At 43.1% G+C, this 26,045-nt stretch overlaps 9 protein-coding genes across 9 annotated transcripts; 3 read left to right on the top strand and 6 right to left on the bottom strand.

Annotated features, from left to right (window-relative positions):
* Positions 1-4,507: 4,507 nt before the first annotated feature.
* LOC131695891 (histone H3-like) lies at positions 4,508-4,879 on the top strand (the record flags this gene model as incomplete). Its single annotated transcript, XM_058984425.1, has 1 exon — positions 4,508-4,879. A coding segment is annotated over exon 1 (369 nt), but the record flags the coding sequence as incomplete, so codon positions are not given.
* A 543-nt stretch (positions 4,880-5,422) lies between these two features.
* Positions 5,423-5,809, bottom strand: LOC131695922 (histone H2A-like). The gene has a single exon (XM_058984453.1). The coding sequence runs from the start codon at positions 5,807-5,809 to the stop codon at positions 5,423-5,425; it is 387 nt and encodes a 128-aa protein (XP_058840436.1).
* A 380-nt stretch (positions 5,810-6,189) lies between these two features.
* LOC131695921 (histone H2B, gonadal-like) lies at positions 6,190-6,495 on the top strand (the record flags this gene model as incomplete). Its single annotated transcript, XM_058984452.1, has 1 exon — positions 6,190-6,495. A coding segment is annotated over one exon (306 nt), but the record flags the coding sequence as incomplete, so codon positions are not given.
* A 3,909-nt stretch (positions 6,496-10,404) lies between these two features.
* LOC131695920 (histone H1A, sperm-like) lies at positions 10,405-11,280 on the bottom strand. The gene is made up of 2 exons (XM_058984451.1): positions 10,726-11,280; positions 10,405-10,482 (listed from the first exon to the last, which is right to left on the bottom strand). The coding sequence occupies exons 1-2, from the start codon at positions 11,278-11,280 to the stop codon at positions 10,405-10,407; spliced, it is 633 nt and encodes a 210-aa protein (XP_058840434.1).
* A 2,082-nt stretch (positions 11,281-13,362) lies between these two features.
* LOC131695888 (histone H4-like) lies at positions 13,363-13,674 on the bottom strand. The gene has a single exon (XM_058984422.1). It carries the CDS (start codon positions 13,672-13,674, stop codon positions 13,363-13,365), a length of 312 nt encoding a protein of 103 aa, XP_058840405.1.
* Positions 13,675-14,525: 851 nt separating this feature from the next.
* Positions 14,526-14,897, top strand: LOC131695890 (histone H3-like; the record flags this gene model as incomplete). Its single annotated transcript, XM_058984424.1, has 1 exon — positions 14,526-14,897. A coding segment is annotated over exon 1 (369 nt), but the record flags the coding sequence as incomplete, so codon positions are not given.
* A 543-nt stretch (positions 14,898-15,440) lies between these two features.
* Positions 15,441-15,827, bottom strand: LOC131695918 (histone H2A-like). Its single transcript, XM_058984450.1, has one exon. It carries the CDS (start codon positions 15,825-15,827, stop codon positions 15,441-15,443), a length of 387 nt encoding a protein of 128 aa, XP_058840433.1.
* A 1,027-nt stretch (positions 15,828-16,854) lies between these two features.
* LOC131695917 (histone H1A, sperm-like) lies at positions 16,855-18,150 on the bottom strand. Its single transcript, XM_058984449.1, has 2 exons — positions 17,596-18,150; positions 16,855-16,881 (listed from the first exon to the last, which is right to left on the bottom strand). Exons 1-2 carry the CDS (start codon positions 18,148-18,150, stop codon positions 16,855-16,857), a joined length of 582 nt encoding a protein of 193 aa, XP_058840432.1.
* Positions 18,151-25,218: 7,068 nt separating this feature from the next.
* On the bottom strand, positions 25,219-25,530 carry LOC131695887 (histone H4-like). The gene has a single exon (XM_058984421.1). It carries the CDS (start codon positions 25,528-25,530, stop codon positions 25,219-25,221), a length of 312 nt encoding a protein of 103 aa, XP_058840404.1.
* Positions 25,531-26,045: the final 515 nt, after the last annotated feature.

Here is a 26,045-nt window from a genome sequence, read left to right as displayed (position 1 = left end):
GCAGGGCGACAGTTCCGATGAGTCACCAGTAGCTGGGGCACTTTTTCCGTCCGTCGCTATTGCCAACTGCTTTCCTTCGCTGGACTGGCTGCTTGCTAGTGCTTGAACGAATACGAATGATGAGAAAAACCGAACGACCAATATTCATATACGAGAAAGCACTACTATCGCTCTCTCGCTCGTTTTCGTGCCATTCCTGTGCCTTTCCTTTCCGTTCGGCTACCAATACTAGCATAACCAAAACGAATATTCTGTCTTTCCATCGCCTTCAATCTAGTGGCCAGTGCTAGCAAACTTGCATGTTCAGTTTTTCAATAACAACATTCCAACAATATTTTCAAAGAATGTTGCAGATTTGAAAAGAAGGAAGGAGAAGATTTTCACAAATTTAAATTCTTTTGTTTTATTTGTTAGCGCTGATAAAGGCTATTTAGTTTGCTACTAGCAAGGAGCTGCACAAACAAATCGATTTATGCAGTTAATCAACGGAGGCTGCCAAAAAGTTCGAATAAAAGCATGCGACTAGTGTACTTTGCATGTTCTATATTTTATCAATACTAGAGAGGATCAATAAAATAATTCAAATTGTTATAGCGACATGGAATTGTGGCAACACTGGCCATGAGATGGTGGGGGAACATGCACATTCGTTTTAGTTATGATGGTAGTAGCAGCAGAAAGGAATGGAAAAGCAGTGCACGAAAACGAGCGAGAGAAGATAATTTAAATTCTCTTTCTTTCTTTCCACACATCGTATTTCTTATATTGCTTTCTGAAAATTATTTGTTATACACCATAAAATGTAAATTTCAGTTTAACTCTTATTAGAACACAATTAATTGGTCCTGTAAAGAACCGTTTATTGTTTTATTGCGGGAGCATAATTCAGACGCACTCCCCGCGGTCACGGTGAGCTAGAAAGCACTATTTTGCATTCTCGAACAAACCGACCAAGTAGGCATCGTTGGCTTCTCGGGCCATCATTACGACTGAGCTTTGTAAGCGTAGCTCGACTTTGCAGTCCTGCACAATCTCACGACCCAGACGCTGGAACGATAGCCTACTCTGTTGCCCTTTAGTTGGGGCGAAATTCTTGCAGGGCGACAGTTCCTGATCGGGTTGCGATGAGTCACCAGTAGCTGGGGCACTTTTTCCGCCGTCGTCATCGCCGACTGCTTTTCTTCGGTGGACTGGCTGCTTGCTAGTGCTTGAACGAATACGAATGATGAGAAAAACCGACCGACAGATATTTATATAATCGCGCTAATATGCACTACTATCGCTTTCTCGCTCGTTCTCGTGCCGTGCATGAGCCTTTCCTTTCCGTCCGGCTTCTAATGGCCTAACCAAAGGAATATGCCGTCTTTCCCCCACCAAGTGCTCTCGTCAAGCAACCCAATGCGAATAACCATACGAACAAACATGTAATGGACCTATATATAAACTTTTCATTATTTTATTGTTCGGTTGGTCTACCATAACGACGGCTCTGTGCGGGATGGGCTGAAAATTTTCACTTTTCCGAGTCGTTTTCGAAAGATTTTTCAAAACACATTTTTTTTGTTATTAGTACATGTTATACATACTTCAAATTTTAATACAGCATAGAGGAACATATTTGCAACAAATTGGTCTAAAAATCAAATCATTCTGTTAAGTATGATAAAAGTTATTAACGTTCAAAATCTGACGCGGCGCCGCAGCCGATATTTTGAAACGGGACCCCTATATTGAAACCTTAAATGTATTCTACATTAAAAAAAGATGGGTAGGTAATGTCTGTCACATAACCGGAGCGTCGTGATTTCAATTCGAGACGTTAATTTAAATCTAATAATATTCAACAGAATCACGTTTGAATGGGAAATTTTCAAATAATTCTCTATGGTAATAATGGTGGTTCTGAAAAGAACCTTTGGTATCGGCGTTGGTGTTGATGGTGATGCGCTGGATCGTTGGATATTTTTGGCATGATAGTTACGTGCCTGGTGAACTGTTTTGTAGCCTCGAACAAAACGACAAGACTGGCTTCTTCGGGTACCATTACGGCTGAACTTTATAAGCTTAGCTCGACTTTGAAATCCTGCACAATCTCACGAATCAGACACTGGTAGGGCCATTTTGTTTGCTACTAGCACGGAGCTGCACAAAAAATCATTTAATGCAGTTAGTTCACGGGGGCTGCCAAAAAGCTTGAATAGAAGCATGCGACTTCAACGTTTCTCTTAAACACATGCAACAACACATTCGTTTTGGTAATACTGATAATAACAGTAGAAAGGAATGGAAAAGCAGTGCACGAAACGAGCGAGAGGATAATTTAAATTTTTGTTCCGTGTGCAAGCTACTTCTTTCCACACAACGTATTATGTTGCTTGTTGAAAATTTGCTACACACCTTAAAATAAAAGTTTCAGTTTAACTCTCACTAGAACACAATTGATTGGTCCTGAAAAGAACCGTTGCTTTTATTGTAATTTACGCCCACTCCCACAAACCGACCAAGTAGGCATCAGTGGCTTCATTACGGCTGAGTTTTGTAAGCGTAGCTCGACTTTGAAGTAATACACAACCTTACGAACCAGACGCTGGAATGTTAGCCAGCGGATTAGTTGCTCCGTTGCCCTTTAGTTGGGGCGAAATACTAGCATGGCGACAGTTCCTGATCGGTAGTTGGTTGCGATGGGCCACCAGTAGCTGGGGCACTTTTGCGGACAGTCATCATCGCCAACTGCTTTCCTCCGGTGGACTGGCTGCTTGCTAGTGCTTGAACGAATACGAATGATAAGAAAAACCGACCGACCAATATTCATATATGAAAACACAAGAAAGCACTACTATCGCTCTCCCGCTCGTTTTCGTGCCATTCCTGTGCCTTTCCTTTCCGTTCGGCTACCAATACTAGCATAACCAAAACGAATATTCTGTCTTTCCATCGCCTTCAATCTAGTGGCCAGTGCTAGCAAACTTGCATGTTCAGTTTTTCAATAACAACATTCAAACAATATTTTCAAAGAATGCTGCAGATTTGAAAAGAAGGAAATGATTTTCACAAATTTAAATTCTTTCGTGTTATTTGTTAGCGCTGATAAAGGCTATTTAGTTTGCTACTAGCAAGGAGCTGCACAAACAAATCGATTTATGCAGTTAATCAACGGAGGCTGCCAAAAAGTTCGAATAAAAGCATGCGACTAGTGTACTTTGCATGTTCTATATTTTATCAATACTAGAGAGGATCAATAAAATAATTCAAATTGTTATAGCGACATGCAATTGTGGCAACACTGGCCATGAGATGGTGGGGGAACACGCACATTCGTTTTAGTTATGATGGTAGTAGCAGCAGAAAGGAATGGAAAAGCAGTGCACGAAAACGAGCGAGAGAAGATAATTTAAATTCTCTTTCTTTCTTTCCACACATCGTATTTCTTATATTGCTTTCTGAAAATTATTGGTTATACACCATAAAATGTAAATTTCAGTTTAACTCTTATTGGAACACAATTAATTGGTCCTGTAAAGAACCGTTTATTGTTTTATTGAGGGAGCATAATTCAGACGCACTCCCCGCGGACACGGTGAGCTAGAAAGCACTATTTTGCATTCTCGAACAAACCGACCAAGTAGGCATCGTTGGCTTCTCGGGGCATCATTACGACTGAGCTTTGTAAGCGTACCTCGACTTTGCAGTCCTGCACAATCTCACGACCCAGACGCTGGAACGATAGCCTACTCTGTTGCCCTTTAGTTGGGGCGAAATTCTTGCAGGGCGACAGTTCCTGATCGGGTTGCGATGAGTCACCAGTAGCTGGGGCACTTTTTCCGCCGTCGTCATCGCCGACTGCTTTTCTTCGGTGGACTGGCTGCTTGCTAGTGCTTGAACGAATACGAATGATGAGAAAAACCGACCGACAGATATTTATATAATCGCGCTAATATGCACTACTATCGCTTTCTCGCTCGTTCTCGTGCCGTGCATGAGCCTTTCCTTTCCGTCCGGCTTCTAATGGCCTAACCAAAGGAATATGCCGTCTTTCCCCCACCAAGTGCTCTCGTCAAGCAACCCAATGCGAATAACCATACGAACAAACATGTAATGGACCTATATATAAACTTTTCATTATTTTATTGTTCGGTTGGTCTACCATAACGACGGCTCTGTGCGGGATGGGCTGAAAATTTTCACTTTTCCGAGTCGTTTTCGAAAGATTTTTCAAAACACATTTTTTTGTTATTAGTACATGTTATACATACTTCAAATTTTAATACAGCATAGAGGAACATATTTGCAACAAATTGGCCTAAAAATCAAATCATTCTGTTAAGTATGATAAAAGTTATTAACGTTCAAAATCTGACGCGGCGCCGCAGCCGATATTTTGAAACGGGACCCCTATATTGAAACCTTAAATGTATTCTACATTAAAAAAATCGGTCGGTCTGTTTTGGTCATCATTCGTCGTTTGAACAGCATCACAGTGGTATCAGTAGTAGAGCAGAATTTTCGCGCCATGGCCCGTACGAAACAGACCGCCCGCAAGTCCACCGGAGGGAAAGCTCCCCGCAAACAGTTGGCAACGAAGGCTGCCCGTAAAAGTGCCCCAGCTACGGGTGGCGTTAAGAAGCCCCATCGCTACAGACCAGGAACTGTCGCGCTGCGAGAAATTCGTCGCTATCAGAAGTCGACAGAGCTACTAATCCGCAAGCTGCCCTTCCAGCGTCTGGTTCGTGAGATCGCGCAGGACTTCAAAACCGATCTGCGCTTCCAGAGCTCAGCCGTCATGGCCCTTCAAGAAGCCAGCGAGGCTTACCTGGTTGGTTTGTTCGAGGATACCAATCTGTGCGCTATCCATGCCAAGCGAGTGACCATCATGCCGAAAGACATCCAACTGGCTCGCCGGATCCGTGGGGAGCGGGCCTAAATTTGGTGTGTGCCCATCACCCCCCAGAACGAAACAGCAACAAACGGTCCTTTTCAGGACCACAACCAATCATATTTTACTAAGAATTATTAGCAGAAATTTTCCGTTTCCCTCCAAAAATGCTCAGGCGGGTGGCTGTGTGTGTTTGTTAGACAGCACGCCGATGGGGGATTTTTTGCCAGCAGCACCACCTCGTACCGATCGACAGTAGTAGCGTGTGAAAAACAAGACCCATTGAGGGAAATCTTGCGCGGCCGATTTGTGATTTAGCACCAAATCGATGAGTGAACTTTTGAGAGATTGGGTGAAATCGTCAATGCCATGATATGAGGGAAACTATTATTAAGCGTCTGACGAGCATTGCAAAAAAAAAAAACTTGTGCAATGCTCACAGAAATGTACGTTGATGATTATCGGAGTGAAAATCAAATTAACTCTTTTTATCAGAAGAAAATAGTCGCCCTGAAAAGGGCGGTTTTTACGGCTAGAAAGGAGCGGGATTTAAGTTGCTGCGGAGGCCCTCTTTTCAGTCTTCTTCGGCAGCAGTGCGGCCTGTATGTTAGGCAACACGCCACCCTGAGCAATGGTCACACCGGAGAGCAGTTTGTTCAGCTCTTCGTCATTTCGAATGGCCAGCTGCAGATGACGGGGGATGATTCTGGTCTTTTTGTTATCGCGAGCAGCGTTTCCTGCCAGCTCCAGTACTTCGGCGGCAAGATATTCCATCACAGCTGCCAAGTAGACGGGTGCTCCGGCACCGACACGTTCAGCATAATTTCCCTTCCTCAGCAGACGGTGAATTCGGCCAACAGGGAACTGGAGACCGGCACGAACTGAGCGGGATTTTGGCTTTCCCTTCACTTTTCCTCCTTTACCGCGTGCAGACATTGTTGTAGGTTTATCGCTGTGCGCGTTCGTGTGTAGTCACGTAGACAATACGAGTAACACTGATGCCACTCGCGCACACAGCACCCCTTGTTATGCATTCGCTTCATTGCACATCGTTCGCCAAAGGGGCGGAGTAGCGAACGAACGAAACGCGCTAAACACAAAAAAGGACGAACCTTCGTCTCGCTACACGATCGTATATAAGCGATATGTAGTGATTTTTGCTACCAATCAGTCAGCGCAGTTCGCATCGAGAGCGTTAACAGCAGCACAACCACGTCGTTACTATGGCACCGAAAGCCAGCGGAAAGGCTGTGAAAAAATCCGGCGGCGGCGGTGGCAAGGCACAGAAGAACATCGCCACAAAAGCAGGAGGAGGAGAGAAGAAGAAGCGAAAGCAACGGCGCAAGGAAAGCTACGCTATCTACATCTACAAGGTGCTGAAGCAGGTCCATCCGGACACCGGTGTCTCGTCGAAGGCGATGAGCATCATGAATAGCTTCGTGAACGACATCTTCGAGCGTATTGCTAACGAAGCATCTCGTCTGGCCCATTACAACCGACGGTCGACGATCACCTCCCGCGAGGTACAGACCGCCGTTCGTTTGCTGTTACCGGGAGAGCTGGCGAAACATGCCGTATCGGAAGGTACCAAGGCCGTTACCAAGTATACCAGCTCGAAGTAAACGTGTCGCCCGCCCCGCCGCCGGATGTCACACACCACCACCCCATCGTCATCGGCCCTTTTCAGGGCCACCAAAACACGTTCTGGTAAAGAGTTGAATTGAAATGTGTACACATAGTTTATATAAACATTAGTTGTTGTTGTTTGTTTGTTTGTTTGTTTCATTAGAGCAAAAACGTCGTTGTCATTTTTGTTTCTCTGTCCATTTTTCAAATCATCACCAAATCAATTGCTGTAGTTTGTGGAAGTAGTCTTTCCCCTTACCGCTAGTTGATTGTTTTTGTTAAGACGGAAAACGGTCTTTTAATGTAGAATACATTTAAGGTTTCAATATAGGGGTCCCGTTTCAAAATATCGGCTGCGGCGCCGCGTCAGATTTTGAACGTTAATAACTTTTATCATACTTAACAGAATGATTTGATTTTTAGACCAATTTGTTGCAAATATGTTCCTCTATGCTGTATTAAAATTTGAAGTATGTATAACATGTACTAATAACAAAAAAAATGTGTTTTGAAAAATCTTTCGAAAACGACTCGGAAAAGTGAAAATTTTCAGCCCATCCCGCACAGAGCCGTCGTTATGGTAGACCAACCGAACAATAAAATAATGAAAAGTTTATATATAGGTCCATTACATGTTTGTTCGTATGGTTATTCGCATTGGGTTGCTTGACGAGAGCACTTGGTGGGGGAAAGACGGCATATTCCTTTGGTTAGGCCATTAGAAGCCGGACGGAAAGGAAAGGCTCATGCACGGCACGAGAACGAGCGAGAAAGCGATAGTAGTGCATATTAGCGCGATTATATAAATATCTGTCGGTCGGTTTTTCTCATCATTCGTATTCGTTCAAGCACTAGCAAGCAGCCAGTCCACCGAAGAAAAGCAGTCGGCGATGACGACGGCGGAAAAAGTGCCCCAGCTACTGGTGACTCATCGCAACCCGATCAGGAACTGTCGCCCTGCAAGAATTTCGCCCCAACTAAAGGGCAACAGAGTAGGCTATCGTTCCAGCGTCTGGGTCGTGAGATTGTGCAGGACTGCAAAGTCGAGCTACGCTTACAAAGCTCAGTCGTAATGATGCCCCGAGAAGCCAACGATGCCTACTTGGTCGGTTTGTTCGAGAATGCAAAATAGTGCTTTCTAGCTCACCGTGTCCGCGGGGAGTGCGTCTGAATTATGCTCCCGCAATAAAACAATAAACGGTTCTTTACAGGACCAATTAATTGTGTTCTAATAAGAGTTAAACTGAAATTTACATTTTATGGTGTATAACAAATAATTTTCAGAAAGCAATATAAGAAATACGATGTGTGGAAAGAAAGAAAGAGAATTTAAATTATCTTCTCTCGCTCGTTTTCGTGCACTGCTTTTCCATTCCTTTCTGCTGCTACTACCATCATAACTGAAACGAATGTGCGTGTTCCCCCACCATCTCATGGCCAGTGTTGCCACAATTGCATGTCGCTATAACAATTTGAATTATTTTATTGATCCTCTCTAGTATTGATAAAATATAGAACATGCAAAGTACACTAGTCGCATGCTTTTATTCGAACTTTTTGGCAGCCTCCATTGATTAACTGCATAAATCGATTTGTTTGTGCAGCTCCTTGCTAGTAGCAAACTAAATAGCCTTTATCAGCGCTAACAAATAAAACAAAAGAATTTAAGTTTGTGAAAATCTTTTCCTTCCTTCTTTTCAAATCTGCAACATTCTTTGAAAATATTGTTGGAATGTTGTTATTGAAAAACTGAACATGCAAGTTTGCTAGCACTGGCCACTAGATTGAAGGCGATGGAAAGACAGAATATTCGTTTTGGTTATGCTAGTATTGGTAGCCGAACGGAAAGGAAAGGCACAGGAATGGCACGAAAACGAGCGGGAGAGCGATAGTAGTGCTTTCTTGTGTTTTCATATATGAATATTGGTCGGTCGGTTTTTCTCATCATTCGTATTCGTTCAAGCACTAGCAAGCAGCCAGTCCACCGGAGGAAAGGAGTTGGCGATGATGACGGTCCGCAAAAGTGCCCCAGCTACTGGTGGCCCATCGCAACCAACTACCGATCAGGAACTGTCGCCATGCTAGTATTTCGCCCCAACTAAAGGGCAACGGAGCAACTAATCCGCTGGCTAACATTCCAGCGTCTGGTTCGTAAGGTTGTGTATTACTTCAAAGTCGAGCTACGCTTACAAAACTCAGCCGTAATGAAGCCACTGATGCCTACTTGGTCGGTTTGTGGGAGTGGGCGTAAATTACAATAAAAGCAACGGTTCTTTTCAGGACCAATCAATTGTGTTCTAGTAAGAGTTAAACTGAAACTTTTATTTTAAGGTGTGTAGCAAATTTTCAACAAGCAACATAATACGTTGGGTAGAAAGAAGTAGCTTGCACACGGAACAAAAATTTAAATTATCCTCTCGCTCGTTTCGTGCACTGCTTTTCCATTACTTTCTACTGTTATTATCAGTATTACCAAAACGAATGTGTTGTTGCATGTGTTTAAGAGAAACGTTGAAGTCGCATGCTTCTATTCAAGCTTTTTGGCAGCCCCCGTGAACTAACTGCATTAAATGATTTTTTGTGCAGCTCCGTGCTAGTAGCAAACAAAATGGCCCTACCAGTGTCTGATTCGTGAGATTGTGCAGGATTTCAAAGTCGAGCTAAGCTTATAAAGTTCAGCCGTAATGGTACCCGAAGAAGCCAGTCTTGTCGTTTTGTTCGAGGCTACAAAACAGTTCGCCAGGCACGTAACTATCATGCCAAAAATATCCAACGATCCAGCGCATCACCATCAACACCAACGCCGATACCAAAGGTTCTTTTCAGAACCACCATTATTACCATAGAGAATTATTTGAAAATTTCCCATTCAAACGTGATTCTGTTGAATATTATTAGATTTAAATTAACGTCTCGAATTGAAATAACGACGCTCCGGTTATGTGACAGACATTACCCACCCATCTTTTTTTATTGTGACCACGACACCCCATTTCAATATTTCTGAATGAACAGAAGGTCGAGTTTGGAAAGTTTGTAACTTTCATTGTACTTAACCAAATTACACAATGTTCGCACTAATGATTCAGAAATATGATCAGGAATCTTCTGTTAGATTTGTAAGCATGTATAATTTACATGAATAAAGAAAAATTGATTTTCAGGAATCAATTATTATCTGTTCTTCCATTGGCCAGTACTACGCGACTTCCTCATGCTAACAATTAATTTCATCGTTAGCCATCTCCCTCACCAAGGCCAACAACGCCAACAAAACCGGTCCTTTTCAGGACCACCATCATTTTTGTAAAGAATAATTTGAAATATTCCTCGCCCAAATCACCTTTTGTCCGAAAATTCCAATGAGTATCAACATATTTGAAGAGCGTGTTCCTTATGTATTCTACATCTCTCCGGTTATGTCGCAGACATTACCCACCCATCTTTTTTCTACCCCTTTATCGTCTATATTCTACTCAGTCAGTCTAAAACAGCCCCTGCGTATGAAAATTCTGCCGCAAAAAGAACACATTTCTGGATCATACTTGTTAATACAATGCACTTCCCAGCCTTCAAACTTCTGATCTGCGTTGAACGTTAATAATTAAATACCCAACACAATTCATAATCGCAAAGTTGAACAATACAATACGTTCGTCAATTTAGGCTAAAAAATCGGTAATTATCGTTCGTTCGTTTGTTTATTGTGCCAGCCAATTTTTCTCTGTTTTATTATAGCCAAAATAAGCGCGTTGTTTGCTAATCAGAGTAATATTATACTTGCTCTGTTTGTTTGTTTGTTTGTTAAGGCAACAGAAAACCACGGCCTACTATTAATTTACCTGTACGTACGTACGTTTATCTGAGCAAGAAACCGCGCCTATTTACTATAGTGATTTGTTTAATCAAACTAACGACGACTGATTTATCTTGCCAATCGGCAGCCAGTTGAATGCGGGTGTGTGCGCGCGCTGCTGCTCAAGCTAGAAAACTCATGGGGGGAACGGAGCATTAACGGAAAATAAGCATCAATCAATTCTTTACAATTTTGTTAGTCCTGAAAAGGACTGTTGTTTTGGGGGGACGCGCACGTTGTCGGGAATTTACTTCTTGCCGGCGGTGACCTTCTTCGGGGCGGTGGCGGCCTTCTTTGGCTTAGGTGCCCTCGGCTTGTTCGCTGCAGCCTTCGATGGTTTGGTGGCTTTCTGTTTAGTGGCAGCCGTTACCGCCTTTGCAGGGGCAGCAGCTTTCGCTTTCTTCGTAGCCGATTTCTTAGCGGCCGGGATCGCCGCCTTTGGCTTGCTGGTCTTCTCACCACCACCAGCCGGCGGATTTTTCTTCTCCCCGGATTTAGTAGCCGATTTCTTCGGTTTTTTCGCTGCACCCGATGGTGGTTTCTTATCGCCAGCCGGTTTCTTTGCTTCGACCGTCACCTTAAACGATCCGGAAGCACCGGTACCCTTGGTCTGGGTGATGTTTCCCTTCTCGACACCCGTTTTCAAAGCCTTCCGGATAAACGGAGCCAGCCTGGCGACGTCACACATGTAGTTGGCGGCGATGTACTTTTTGATCGCCTGCAGTGATGATCCGCTCCGTTCCTTCAGGGTCCGGATGGCAGCCAGAACCATCTCACTCACTGGTGGATGGGTTGAAGATTTTTTCGGTTTCTTGGCGTCACTCTTGCTAGCCTTGGCCGCCTGCTTCGGTGGCGCTTTGGCGGCTGGCGGAGAGGCGACGACGGCAGGGGCCGTAGCAGCAACGTCGATAGCAGTTTCAGCCATTGCGCGTTCGTTTGGTTTGGTTTTCTTCCACACACACAGTTGTAGACGACGAGTCGATGGATGCACGATGATGCAAGTCTGCGAATATGATAACCGGGGGTCCGGTGTCTGTTGTTTAGGATCGTATTCATCGGCTCTGTTTGGGAACGCGTAGATGACGGTTGGAAGTTACTATTCGATCGGTGCCGGTAAAATTTTACGGACTGTTGTTTTAAATCAACCAAAATCGAATTACTGCTTGTGAAAAGTACACTGGAAGTTTGCATTCAATTTACTGCACTGTCCGCACCGTCCAAACTAACACCCGCTGAACATTCTGTTTTAAGCGTATGGCCGAATATTATCAAATCATGTATCCGACTATGGCGGCACGTGCAAACTGAATTGTGGAAAATAGGTTAATTTGAACCTTCTAGCAATTGGAAAACCTTTTCGGTGCTATCCAATCGAAAGAAAACTTCTCTCTATATAAAATTATTTCATTTTTGTACATATTTGCTCGAGCGGAAGTGCTCGTAATTTGGCGACCTGCGGAAAACGTTTCGGTCGGCTGGTCCTTTGCTGAAAACTTTCGTTATTAAAATTACTAAAACAAAAAAAGTTAACGGGTGGCAACACAAATTTTGGATTTTTTTTCTCAACCTGTCAAAAAAAAAGACAAACGATTCGATTGAAATTAGAAGATACGTTCTCCATTGTTGGCCAAAAATTAGTGAACATTTCAAACCGATCCGTAATTGGATGCTGTTCGGCGAAGCTTCCGTTTGATGTCGGAACAGGCGCGTAGTACGGCGTCTACGTCAACTTTGCTAATGCATTTCGTGATCTTCTACCAATCAACTTGTTTGCAATTCGTGGCTCTCAAAACGAAATCCCGAAGAAATCTGCGATTGGGCGACACTGAAGCAAATTGTGAAGCGGGTTGTGCTTTTTAGGGTACAAATGGGATCGAGTGGGTATTCGGGAACGATTGTTTTTTTTTTTTTTTGCTTTTTTTTGCGAGGGAAGTAACTTGCTTCGTGCAAAACAAAATATTTAGCCAAAATAATTTTTTTTATCAACCGGCAAGCGGCATTGAGATTGCACCGTCGAAAGGTGTTGTAAACAGTCGACGGCGCAACGTTTTCCCCTTTGAAATATTGTACCGTGCACTTTTCGCCGAGATTCTTGTGTTGCTCGTAGAACCGTACAACGCGCTCGCGAAATGCTTTCTTGTTTCGACGGCAGAGACAGACAGAGAGAAATACCTCGAAAAAAATCCAACATTTTAGTTGCGGATTTTGATTTTAGTGCTCTAATCATCAGTGTTATTTCGAATTGCTTTGGCTAACTCAAAATTCTATTATTTAGGATGTACTGATCAACTCGCTACATCGTTGTGTACATGGCTGTGAGCTGATAAACCGCACGCGTCGACCATCACACCCAGGCGCTTCAGCGCACGCATCGATGGGAACGCTTGTCCCCCGACACAGATCACAAGCTGGACTTTTTTACGGTTGCTCAATCTCTCTCTCTCTCTCTCTCTCTCTCTCTCTCTCTCTCTCTCTCTCTCTCTCTCTCTCTCTCTCTCTCTCTCTCTCTCTCTCTCTCTCTCTCTCTCTCTCTCTCTCTCTCTCTCTGTGTGTGTGTGTGTGTGTGTGTTGTAATTGCTTCCTGATTGATACAGTACTAACTCACCAGCCATCAACTTTACTTTTATCATTCAGACCAATTAAAGGTACGCAAATTCATAGGTAGACAGGTAGGTGAAAGCGTGGTAAGCTAAAACGTGCGCGCGCGAAAAAAAGAGTCGGTCGGCGGTTCGTTGCTATCGAGAAACGAGCCGTTTTGTCCCATGATACGCAAGCTCAGGAGAAAGAAAAAGGAAATGCATATATGAAAAAAGGGAAACCCAGCGACTGAGCGCGTTGTAGTGTTACGACGGTCTCTCGCATATCCATCAAAATCGCACATTAAACAGTACGCCCCTGCAACGTGGATGAAAATTATGAAGGATACATTTCAAACTAATTCTTTTTTCTAAACATTTGGTGGCCCTGAAAAGGGCCTTTTGTGTTGTCGTGAACGTCGTGGTAGGGCTTAACCACCAAAACCGTACAATGTGCGTCCCTGGCGTTTAAGCGCATAGACGACATCCATCGCAGTGACGGTCTTCCGTTTGGCATGTTCAGTGTACGTCACAGCGTCCCGGATAACGTTTTCCAGAAAAATCTTCAGCACACCACGGGTTTCCTCGTATATCAAACCGGAGATTCGCTTCACTCCTCCACGTCGAGCCAGACGACGAATGGCGGGTTTGGTGATGCCCTGGATATTGTCACGAAGCACCTTGCGGTGCCGCTTAGCGCCTCCCTTGCCGAGCCCTTTGCCTCCTTTGCCACGGCCAGTCATCTTCTTGGTTGTTGTAGGTAATAACTTAGTAGGCTAGCGCAGCACACCTGCAGCAGCGAGATTCCAATACCGAATGTTGCAATTCGGCCCATTGAGTAGCGCTTTTATACTGATGCACACACATTCTCAGTCGCCGCCGCATAGGAAGATTACCATGGCTGCTATCTATATGCTTACTCGTGATGTGTTGGTTTGAAGGGGAAATAGCGCGAACACGAAGTTCACTGTTGCCACTGTTTTAGTAGCTTGGGATTGCCGAAATCTGCTTTATCCGGACTAATGCTGACATGGTAGCATTTTCCCTGGAAAACGATTGCCCGGAAATTGATTCTCCTGAAAAAGAAAGAAAGAAAAAGTAAATCGAAAAACAAACGGGTTTTTTTTTTAACTTATAAAGATTTTCTATACATCCGTCTACATGGTACGTTATATTGGCTTCTATGGTACTTAAATATCGATATCTGATACTGATCTATGATGGAACAAATTGTTACTGATGAACAAACTATTTCTGTTTGATATTCTTCTACTGTTGGAATTTTATTGATTTCTAGGCGATTTTTTTTGCTCATACATAGTTTTTCTTTTTAGGAATATTTTTTTGCAAATCTAATGAAAAGCTGAAAAAATCAAGTCTGGCAACACTGGCTCCGGAATGGAAATGGTGGGGGAAGTATAGTAGCCGAATCGAACCGTATACAGAACGAAAAGGCACATGGCACGTACACGAGCGAGACAGGCGATAGTAGTGTTTATTCGCGACTATAAAAAAAATCGGTCGGTCTGTTTTGGTCATCATTCGTCGTTTGAACAGCATCACAGTGGTATCAGTAGTAGAGCAGAATTTTCGCGCCATGGCCCGTACGAAACAGACCGCCCGCAAGTCCACCGGAGGGAAAGCTCCCCGCAAACAGTTGGCAACGAAGGCTGCCCGTAAAAGTGCCCCAGCTACGGGTGGCGTTAAGAAGCCCCATCGCTACAGACCAGGAACTGTCGCGCTGCGAGAAATTCGTCGCTATCAGAAGTCGACAGAGCTACTAATCCGCAAGCTGCCCTTCCAGCGTCTGGTTCGTGAGATCGCGCAGGACTTCAAAACCGATCTGCGCTTCCAGAGCTCAGCCGTCATGGCCCTTCAAGAAGCCAGCGAGGCTTACCTGGTTGGTTTGTTCGAGGATACCAATCTGTGCGCTATCCATGCCAAGCGAGTGACCATCATGCCGAAAGACATCCAACTGGCTCGCCGGATCCGTGGGGAGCGGGCCTAAATTTGGTGTGTGCCCATCACCCCCCAGAACGAAACAGCAACAAACGGTCCTTTTCAGGACCACAACCAATCATATTTTACTAAGAATTATTAGCAGAAATTTTCCGTTTCCCTCCAAAAATGCTCAGGCGGGTGGCTGTGTGTGTTTGTTAGACAGCACGCCGATGGGGGATTTTTTGCCAGCAGCACCACCTCGTACCGATCGACAGTAGTAGCGTGTGAAAAACAAGACCCATTGAGGGAAATCTTGCGCGGCCGATTTGTGATTTAGCACCAAATCGATGAGTGAACTTTTGAGAGATTGGGTGAAATCGTCAATGCCATGATATGAGGGAAACTATTATTAAGCGTCTGACGAGCATTGCAAAAAAAAAAAACTTGTGCAATGCTCACAGAAATGTACGTTGATGATTATCGGAGTGAAAATCAAATTAACTCTTTTTATCAGAAGAAAATAGTCGCCCTGAAAAGGGCGGTTTTTACGGCTAGAAAGGAGCGGGATTTAAGTTGCTGCGGAGGCCCTCTTTTCAGTCTTCTTCGGCAGCAGTGCGGCCTGTATGTTAGGCAACACGCCACCCTGAGCAATGGTCACACCGGAGAGCAGTTTGTTCAGCTCTTCGTCATTTCGAATGGCCAGCTGCAGATGACGGGGGATGATTCTGGTCTTTTTGTTATCGCGAGCAGCGTTTCCTGCCAGCTCCAGTACTTCGGCGGCAAGATATTCCATCACAGCTGCCAAGTAGACGGGTGCTCCGGCACCGACACGTTCAGCATAATTTCCCTTCCTCAGCAGACGGTGAATTCGGCCAACAGGGAACTGGAGACCGGCACGAACTGAGCGGGATTTTGGCTTTCCCTTCACTTTTCCTCCTTTACCGCGTGCAGACATTGTTGTAGGTTTATCGCTGTGCGCGTTCGTGTGTAGTCACGTAGACAATACGAGTAACACTGATGCCACTCGCGCACACAGCACCCCTTGTTATGCATTCGCTTCATTGCACATCGTTCGCCAAAGGGGCGGAGTAGCGAACGAACGAAACGCGCTAAACACAAAAAAGGACGAACCTTCGTCTCGCTACACGATCGTATATAAGCGATATGTAGTGATTTTTGCTACCAATCAGTCAGCGCAGTTCGCATCGAGAGCGTTAACAGCAGCACAACCACGTCGTTACTATGGCACCGAAAGCCAGCGGAAAGGCTGTGAAAAAATCCGGCGGCGGCGGTGGCAAGGCACAGAAGAACATCGCCACAAAAGCAGGAGGAGGAGAGAAGAAGAAGCGAAAGCAACGGCGCAAGGAAAGCTACGCTATCTACATCTACAAGGTGCTGAAGCAGGTCCATCCGGACACCGGTGTCTCGTCGAAGGCGATGAGCATCATGAATAGCTTCGTGAACGACATCTTCGAGCGTATTGCTAACGAAGCATCTCGTCTGGCCCATTACAACCGACGGTCGACGATCACCTCCCGCGAGGTACAGACCGCCGTTCGTTTGCTGTTACCGGGAGAGCTGGCGAAACATGCCGTATCGGAAGGTACCAAGGCCGTTACCAAGTATACCAGCTCGAAGTAAACGTGTCGCCCGCCCCGCCGCCGGATGTCACACACCACCACCCCATCGTCATCGGCCCTTTTCAGGGCCACCAAAACACGTTCTGGTAAAGAGTTGAATTGAAATGTGTACACATAGTTTATATAAACATTAGTTGTTGTTGTTTGTTTGTTTGTTTGTTTCATTAGAGCAAAAACGTCGTTGTCATTTTTGTTTCTCTGTCCATTTTTCAAATCATCACCAAATCAATTGCTGTAGTTTGTGGAAGTAGTCTTTCCCCTTACCGCTAGTTGATTGTTTTTGTTAAGACGGAAAACGGTCTTTTTTCTACCCCTTTATCGTCTATATTCTACTCAGTCAGTCTAAAACAGCCCCTGCGTATGAAAATTCTGCCGCAAAAAGAACACATTTCTGGATCATACTTGTTAATACAATGCACTTCCCAGCCTTCAAACTTCTGATCTGCGTTGAACGTTAATAATTAAATACCCAACACAATTCATAATCGCAAAGTTGAACAATACAATACGTTCGTCAATTTAGGCTAAAAAATCGGTAATTATCGTTCGTTCGTTTGTTTATTGTGCCAGCCAATTTTTCTCTGTTTTATTATAGCCAAAATAAGCGCGTTGTTTGCTAATCAGAGTAATATTATACTTGCTCTGTTTGTTTGTTTGTTTGTTAAGGCAACAGAAAACCACGGCCTACTATTAATTTACCTGTACGTACGTACGTTTATCTGAGCAAGAAACCGCGCCTATTTACTATAGTGATTTGTTTAATCAAACTAACGACGACTGATTTATCTTGCCAATCGGCAGCCAGTTGAATGCGGGTGTGTGCGCGCGCTGCTGCTCAAGCTAGAAAACTCATGGGGGGAACGGAGCATTAACGGAAAATAAGCATCAATCAATTCTTTACAATTTTGTTAGTCCTGAAAAGGACTGTTGTTTTGGGGGGACGCGCACGTTGTCGGGAATTTACTTCTTGCCGGCGGTGACCTTCTTCGGGGCGGTGGCGGCCTTCTTTGGCTTAGGTGCCCTCGGCTTGTTCGCTGCAGCCTTCGATGGTTTGGTGGCTTTCTGTTTAGTGGCAGCCGTTACCGCCTTTGCAGGGGCAGCAGCTTTCGCTTTCTTCGTAGCCGATTTCTTAGCGGCCGGGATCGCCGCCTTTGGCTTGCTGGTCTTCTCACCACCACCAGCCGGCGGATTTTTCTTCTCCCCGGATTTAGTAGCCGATTTCTTCGGTTTTTTCGCTGCACCCGATGGTGGTTTCTTATCGCCAGCCGGTTTCTTTGCTTCGACCGTCACCTTAAACGATCCGGAAGCACCGGTACCCTTGGTCTGGGTGATGTTTCCCTTCTCGACACCCGTTTTCAAAGCCTTCCGGATAAACGGAGCCAGCCTGGCGACGTCACACATGTAGTTGGCGGCGATGTACTTTTTGATCGCCTGCAGTGATGATCCGCTCCGTTCCTTCAGGGTCCGGATGGCAGCCAGAACCATCTCACTCACTGGTGGATGGGTTGAAGATTTTTTCGGTTTCTTGGCGTCACTCTTGCTAGCCTTGGCCGCCTGCTTCGGTGGCGCTTTGGCGGCTGGCGGAGAGGCGACGACGGCAGGGGCCGTAGCAGCAACGTCGATAGCAGTTTCAGCCATTGCGCGTTCGTTTGGTTTGGTTTTCTTCCACACACACAGTTGTAGACGACGAGTCGATGGATGCACGATGATGCAAGTCTGCGAATATGATAACCGGGGGTCCGGTGTCTGTTGTTTAGGATCGTATTCATCGGCTCTGTTTGGGAACGCGTAGATGACGGTTGGAAGTTACTATTCGATCGGTGCCGGTAAAATTTTACGGACTGTTGTTTTAAATCAACCAAAATCGAATTACTGCTTGTGAAAAGTACACTGGAAGTTTGCATTCAATTTACTGCACTGTCCGCACCGTCCAAACTAACACCCGCTGAACATTCTGTTTTAAGCGTATGGCCGAATATTATCAAATCATGTATCCGACTATGGCGGCACGTGCAAACTGAATTGTGGAAAATAGGTTAATTTGAACCTTCTAGCAATTGGAAAACCTTTTCGGTGCTATCCAATCGAAAGAAAACTTCTCTCTATATAAAATTATTTCATTTTTGTACATATTTGCTCGAGCGGAAGTGCTCGTAATTTGGCGACCTGCGGAAAACGTTTCGGTCGGCTGGTCCTTTGCTGAAAACTTTCGTTATTAAAATTACTAAAACAAAAAAAGTTAACGGGTGGCAACACAAATTTTGGATTTTTTTTCTCAACCTGTCAAAAAAAAAGACAAACGATTCGATTGAAATTAGAAGATACGTTCTCCATTGTTGGCCAAAAATTAGTGAACATTTCAAACCGATCCGTAATTGGATGCTGTTCGGCGAAGCTTCCGTTTGATGTCGGAACAGGCGCGTAGTACGGCGTCTACGTCAACTTTGCTAATGCATTTCGTGATCTTCTACCAATCAACTTGTTTGCAATTCGTGGCTCTCAAAACGAAATCCCGAAGAAATCTGCGATTGGGCGACACTGAAGCAAATTGTGAAGCGGGTTGTGCTTTTGTCGTGACTAACGACTTACCTTTCAATATAGGGGCCCCTTTTCAAAATTTCGGAAGAAAAATGATGTAAGATTTTGAACGCTTATATCTTTTGTTGTACTGAATGGATTTAATCAATTTATTCGGCATTTTGTCGAAAATATTTGTACCAATGTTGTATTAAATTTTGGAATATGTAGGATATTCATTATCAACGGAAAAATAGTGTTTTGAAAAATCTTTCGAAAACGACTCGGAAAAGTGAAAATTTTCAGCCCATCCCGCACAGAGCCGTCAAAATGGTGCAGCAAATGAACAATAAAATAATGAAAAGTTTATATAAAGGTCCACTACATGTTTGTTCCTATGATTATTCGTATTGGGTTGCTTGACGAGAGCAGTTGGTGGGGGAAAGCCGGGATATTAATTTTGGTTAAGCCATTAGAAGTCGCACGGAAAGGAAAGGCTCATGCACGCCACGAGAACGAGCGAGAAAGCGATAGTAGTGCATATTAGCGAAAGCGTTACGTACATTTTGAACCTTAATAACTTTTCTTCTACAAAACGGATTGCCAATCTTGTTTCATAAATCGGAAGGAAAACGTTCAATGCTTGCTACCGATGCGTTCTTTGCTATATAAAATTTGTTTAAATAGTTCGAAAACTACTTTAAATGAAATCAACATTAATGATAAAACCTATAAATAGGGGTGTCGCAGCTTTTCTCTAAGCCAGACGTGTGTAAGACGCAGTGCATAACAGACGTGCGTGGTCGTGAGAAGCTGCATCGGACGACCAATCAAATCAGCTACCATCGGAGAGAAGAAGAAAAACGTTGGTGGAGGTGGTGGCGGTGAGAAGTCCAAAAAGCCAAAGGCTAAGAAACGCAGTCACTGAAAAGGCGGTAGTAACTGCCACTAAAAATGCCACCAAAACATCGAAGGCTGCAAAGCGTACTCATTCGGTGTGAGCTGCGAAAGGGGAAAGATCGTACGGATGTACGCAGTAAAAACAATCGTCGGCAAGGTTTGAATTGTTTTAAAAGATTCCCGTCTTGTATCAACATAGTTATCTACAAACCGTCCTTATTAGGACGAATACAAAATGGAAAAAGAATTTAATTAGAAAGTTTCTTTTATTAACTGGTATTAAGCTTGCGCTTGGTAATTCTGTACTTTTACCAGTGAATCATAAGAAAATGTTTTTCTAATTTACAAACCCGAAGGTTTTTGCAAATCCTTCCAAGAAAATCAGTGAATGTGCCAACTCTGCCACTAAGCGAAAGCTACACCAAAACGAATGATGAAAATATTTTCATTTATCGAACAAAAGGACGTCCTTCCATCTGCATTGTAAAGCCAATAAATAGGAACACCATGATGAAAACCGTGCTCATTCGGTGTGAGCTGCGAAAGGGGAAAGATCGTACGGATGTACGCAGTAAAAACAATCGTCGGCAAGGTTTGAATTGTTTTAAAAGATTCCCGTCTTGTATCAACATAGTTATCAACAAACCGTCCTTATTAGGACGAAGGCAAAATGAAAAAAGAATTTAATTAGAAAGTTTCTTTTATTAACTAGTATTAAGTTTGCGCTTGGTAATTCTGTACTTTTACCAGTGAATCAGAAAATGTTTTTCTTATCTACAAACCCGAAGGTTTTTGCAAATCCTTCCAAAAAAATCAGTGAATGTGGCAACTCTACCACTAAGCGAAAGCTACACCAAAACGAATGATGAAAATATTTTCATTTATCGAACAAAAGGACGTCCTTCCATCTGCATTGTAAAGTCAATAAATAGGAACACCATGATGAAAACCGTGCTCATTCGGTGTGAGCTGCGAAAGGGGAAAGATCGTACGGATGTACGCAGTAAAAACAATCGTCGGCAAGGTTTGAATTGTTTTAAAAGATTCCCGTCTTGTATCAACATAGTTATCAACAAACCGTCCTTATTAGGACGAAGGCAAAATGGAAAAAGAATTTAATTAGAAAGTTTCTTTTATTAACTAGTATTAAGTTTGCACTTGGTAATTCTGTACTTTTACCAGTGAATCAGAAAATGTTTTTCTTATCTACAAACCCGAAGGTTTTTGCAAATCCTTCTGAAAAAATCAGTGAATGTGGCAACTCTGCCACTAAGCGAAAGCTACACCAAAACGAATGATGAAAATATTTTCATTTATCGAACAAAAGGACGTCCTTCCATCTGCATTGTAAAGCCAATAAATAGGAACACCATGATGAAAACCGTGCTCATTCGGTGTGAGCTGCGAAAGGGGAAAGATCGTACGGATGTACGCAGTAAAAACAATCGTCGGCAAGGTTTGAATTGTTTTAAAAGATTCCCGTCTTGTATCAACATAGTTATCAACAAACCGTCCTTATTAGGACGAAGGCAAAATGGAAAAAGAATTTAATTAGAAAGTTTCTTTTATTAACTAGTATTAAGTTTGCGCTTGGTAATTCTGTACTTTTACCAGTGAATCAGAAAATGTTTTTCTTATCTACAAACCCGAAGGTTTTTGCAAATCCTTCCAAAAAAATCAGTGAATGTGGCAACTCTACCACTAAGCGAAAGCTACACCAAAACGAATGATGAAAATATTTTCATTTATCGAACAAAAGGACGTCCTTCCATCTGCATTGTAAAGTCAATAAATAGGAACACCATGATGAAAACCGTGCTCATTCGGTGTGAGCTGCGAAAGGGGAAAGATCGTACGGATGTACGCAGTAAAAACAATCGTCGGCAAGGTTTGAATTGTTTTAAAAGATTCCCGTCTTGTATCAACATAGTTATCCACAAACCGTCCTTATTAGGACGAAGGCAAAATGGAAAAAGAATTTAATTAGAAAGTTTCTTTTATTAACTAGTATTAAGTTTGCACTTGGTAATTCTGTACTTTTACCAGTGAATCATAAGAAAATGTTTTTCCAATCTACAAACCCGAAGGTTTTTGCAAATCCTTCCAAGAAAATCAGTGAATGTGGCAACTCTGCCACTAAGCGAAAGCTACACCAAAACGAATGATGAAAATATTTTCATTTATCGAACAAAAGGACGTCCTTCCATCTGCATTGTAAAGCCAATAAATAGGAACACCATGATGAAAACCGTGCTCATTCGGTGTGAGCTGCGAAAGGGGAAAGATCGTACGGATGTACGCAGTAAAAACAATCGTCGGCAAGGTTTGAATTGTTTTAAAAGATTCCCGTCTTGTATCAACATAGTTATCAACAAACCGTCCTTATTAGGACGAAGGCAAAATGGAAAAAGAATTTAATTAGAAAGTTTCTTTTATTAACTAGTATTAAGTTTGCGCTTGGTAATTCTGTACTTTTACCAGTGAATCAGAAAATGTTTTTCTTATCTACAAACCCGAAGGTTTTTGCAAATCCTTCCAAAAAAATCAGTGAATGTGGCAACTCTACCACTAAGCGAAAGCTACACCAAAACGAATGATGAAAATATTTTCATTTATCGAACAAAAGGACGTCCTTCCATCTGCATTGTAAAGTCAATAAATAGGAACACCATGATGAAAACCGTGCTCATTCGGTGTGAGCTGCGAAAGGGGAAAGATCGTACGGAAGTACGCAGTAAAAACAATCGTCGGCAAGGTTTGAATTGTTTTAAAAGATTCCCGTCTTGTATCAACATAGTTATCCACAAACCGTCCTTATTAGGACGAAGGCAAAATGGAAAAAGAATTTAATTAGAAAGTTTCTTTTATTAACTAGTATTAAGTTTGCACTTGGTAATTCTGTACTTTTACCAGTGAATCATAAGAAAATGTTTTTCCAATCTACAAACCCGAAGGTTTTTGCAAATCCTTCCAAGAAAATCAGTGAATGTGGCAACTCTGCCACTAAGCGAAAGCTACACCAAAACGAATGATGAAAATATTTTCATTTATCGAACAAAAGGACGTCCTTCCATCTGCATTGTAAAGTCAATAAATAGGAACAGCTTGATGAAAAGTGTGCTCATTCGGCGTGAGCTGCGAAAGGGGAAAGATCGTATGGATGTACGCAGTAAAAACAATCGTCTGCAAGGTTTGAATTGTTTTAAAAGATTCCCGTCTTGTATCAACATAGTTATCCACAAACCGTCCTTATTAGGACAAAGGCAAAATGGAAAGAGATGGGTTGGTAATGTATATGACATAACAGGGGTGTCGTGACCACACTTCGAAGTTATTTCAAATCTTGCAAAGCATAAATTGACATAATTTCAATGATTGTTCCTTTATGAATGAAATAACAAATTTTCAGGTCAACGCGGCAATAACTTTGCAATTTATAGAACAATTTTATATTTTTAGTTATCATATATTAACTGTCATCTCTTCCAAACAACTTAACCCTCTGCTGCCAACCACGTGGTTTTGCAGGGTTAAGGAGAATCATTGTAAAATGTCCAATACATGATTTTATGTTGTTACCTCCACTAAAACCACTTCAGAACACTCCCACCTGTCATACATGTACATTGTCTGCATGTTGAAATCATTATATGAAATTATTGACCTGTATTCAACGCGGAGAACTCGGTAATAAAATTGTTTTGCTGAATATACTAACGAACGGGATCCCCAGGAAAATTTCGCTGAGCCCGGTGAATCGAACTTAATGCGCAAAATTTAGCCATTTGAAGGAGATACAAGCAGAATTTTAAGAATATGAGCATCGCGGTTATGTCCCGGACATTACCCGCCCCTAGTTTTTCGCTAAGCGTGTTCATTTCTGTACGGAAAAGATTCCGATGGTTGTTTCGAGAGATTTTAACATTGATAGTTCAAAGCAAGAAAATATGAAATTTGTTCATTTCATGAATGAATGTCTCAACGAGCTTAGAATCCAGCGCATCCCCGATCAACGCAGACGCCAACAACAAAGGTTCTTTTCAGAACCACCATAATTATTATAAAGAATAACTTGAAACATTCCCACATATTTCATTGAGTATCATTCGATTTGAATTACAAGTCAAACGAGTAGTCACGACACTCCGGTTATGTCCTAGACATTACCCACCCATCTTTTTTTTAGGGTACAAATGGGATCGAGTGGGTATTCGGGAACGATTGTTTTTTTTTTTTTTTTTGCTTTTTTTTGCGAGGGAAGTAACTTGCTTCGTGCAAAACAAAATATTTAGCCAAAATAATTTTTTTTATCAACCGGCAAGCGGCATTGAGATTGCACCGTCGAAAGGTGTTGTAAACAGTCGACGGCGCAACGTTTTCCCCTTTGAAATATTGTACCGTGCACTTTTCGCCGAGATTCTTGTGTTGCTCGTAGAACCGTACAACGCGCTCGCGAAATGCTTTCTTGTTTCGACGGCAGAGACAGACAGAGAGAAATACCTCGAAAAAAATCCAACATTTTAGTTGCGGATTTTGATTTTAGTGCTCTAATCATCAGTGTTATTTCGAATTGCTTTGGCTAACTCAAAATTCTATTATTTAGGATGTACTGATCAACTCGCTACATCGTTGTGTACATGGCTGTGAGCTGATAAACCGCACGCGTCGACCATCACACCCAGGCGCTTCAGCGCACGCATCGATGGGAACGCTTGTCCCCCGACACAGATCACAAGCTGGACTTTTTTACGGTTGCTCAATCTCTCTCTCTCTCTCTCTCTCTCTCTCTCTCTCTCTCTCTCTCTCTCTCTCTCTCTCTCTCTTCCTGTGTGTGTGTGTGTGTGTGTGTGTTGTAATTGCTTCCTGATTGATACAGTACTAACTCACCAGCCATCAACTTTACTTTTATCATTCAGACCAATTAAAGGTACGCAAATTCATAGGTAGACAGGTAGGTGAAAGCGTGGTAAGCTAAAACGTGCGCGCGCGAAAAAAAGAGTCGGTCGGCGGTTCGTTGCTATCGAGAAACGAGCCGTTTTGTCCCATGATACGCAAGCTCAGGAGAAAGAAAAAGGAAATGCATATATGAAAAAAGGGAAACCCAGCGACTGAGCGCGTTGTAGTGTTACGACGGTCTCTCGCATATCCATCAAAATCGCACATTAAACAGTACGCCCCTGCAACGTGGATGAAAATTATGAAGGATACATTTCAAACTAATTCTTTTTTCTAAACATTTGGTGGCCCTGAAAAGGGCCTTTTGTGTTGTCGTGAACGTCGTGGTAGGGCTTAACCACCAAAACCGTACAATGTGCGTCCCTGGCGTTTAAGCGCATAGACGACATCCATCGCAGTGACGGTCTTCCGTTTGGCATGTTCAGTGTACGTCACAGCGTCCCGGATAACGTTTTCCAGAAAAATCTTCAGCACACCACGGGTTTCCTCGTATATCAAACCGGAGATTCGCTTCACTCCTCCACGTCGAGCCAGACGACGAATGGCGGGTTTGGTGATGCCCTGGATATTGTCACGAAGCACCTTGCGGTGCCGCTTAGCGCCTCCCTTGCCGAGCCCTTTGCCTCCTTTGCCACGGCCAGTCATCTTCTTGGTTGTTGTAGGTAATAACTTAGTAGGCTAGCGCAGCACACCTGCAGCAGCGAGATTCCAATACCGAATGTTGCAATTCGGCCCATTGAGTAGCGCTTTTATACTGATGCACACACATTCTCAGTCGCCGCCGCATAGGAAGATTACCATGGCTGCTATCTATATGCTTACTCGTGATGTGTTGGTTTGAAGGGGAAATAGCGCGAACACGAAGTTCACTGTTGCCACTGTTTTAGTAGCTTGGGATTGCCGAAATCTGCTTTATCCGGACTAATGCTGACATGGTAGCATTTTCCCTGGAAAACGATTGCCCGGAAATTGATTCTCCTGAAAAAGAAAGAAAGAAAAAGTAAATCGAAAAACAAACGGGTTTTTTTTTTTAACTTATAAAGATTTTCTATACATCCGTCTACATGGTACGTTATATTGGCTTCTATGGTACTTAAATATCGATATCTGATACTGATCTATGATGGAACAAATTGTTACTGATGAACAAACTATTTCTG

Source organism: Topomyia yanbarensis, unplaced genomic scaffold (genome assembly GCF_030247195.1).
Source record: "Topomyia yanbarensis strain Yona2022 unplaced genomic scaffold, ASM3024719v1 HiC_scaffold_6, whole genome shotgun sequence".
NCBI lineage: Eukaryota > Metazoa > Arthropoda > Insecta > Diptera > Culicidae > Topomyia > Topomyia yanbarensis.
Note: the sequence above shows the minus strand (reverse complement) of the source record. Positions and strands in the feature narration are given on the sequence as shown.

Bases quoted from the DNA above. Each gene is read 5' to 3' on its own strand.
- LOC131695887 (XM_058984421.1), bottom strand. From the start codon at position 25,530: ATGACTGGCCGTGGCAAAGGAGGCAAAGGGCTCGGCAAGGGAGGCGCT.
- LOC131695922 (XM_058984453.1), bottom strand. From the start codon at position 5,809: ATGTCTGCACGCGGTAAAGGAGGAAAAGTGAAGGGAAAGCCAAAATCC.
- LOC131695920 (XM_058984451.1), bottom strand. From the start codon at position 11,280: ATGGCTGAAACTGCTATCGACGTTGCTGCTACGGCCCCTGCCGTCGTC. The intron at 10,483-10,725 runs GTAACGGCTGCC...TGAGTTTTCTAG, and splicing joins CTGCTGCCCCTGCAAAGGCG to CTTGAGCAGCAGCGCGCGCA.
- LOC131695888 (XM_058984422.1), bottom strand. From the start codon at position 13,674: ATGACTGGCCGTGGCAAAGGAGGCAAAGGGCTCGGCAAGGGAGGCGCT.
- LOC131695918 (XM_058984450.1), bottom strand. From the start codon at position 15,827: ATGTCTGCACGCGGTAAAGGAGGAAAAGTGAAGGGAAAGCCAAAATCC.
- LOC131695917 (XM_058984449.1), bottom strand. From the start codon at position 18,150: ATGGCTGAAACTGCTATCGACGTTGCTGCTACGGCCCCTGCCGTCGTC. The intron at 16,882-17,595 runs GTAACGGCTGCC...TTTTTGCGGCAG, and splicing joins CTGCTGCCCCTGCAAAGGCG to AATTTTCATACGCAGGGGCT.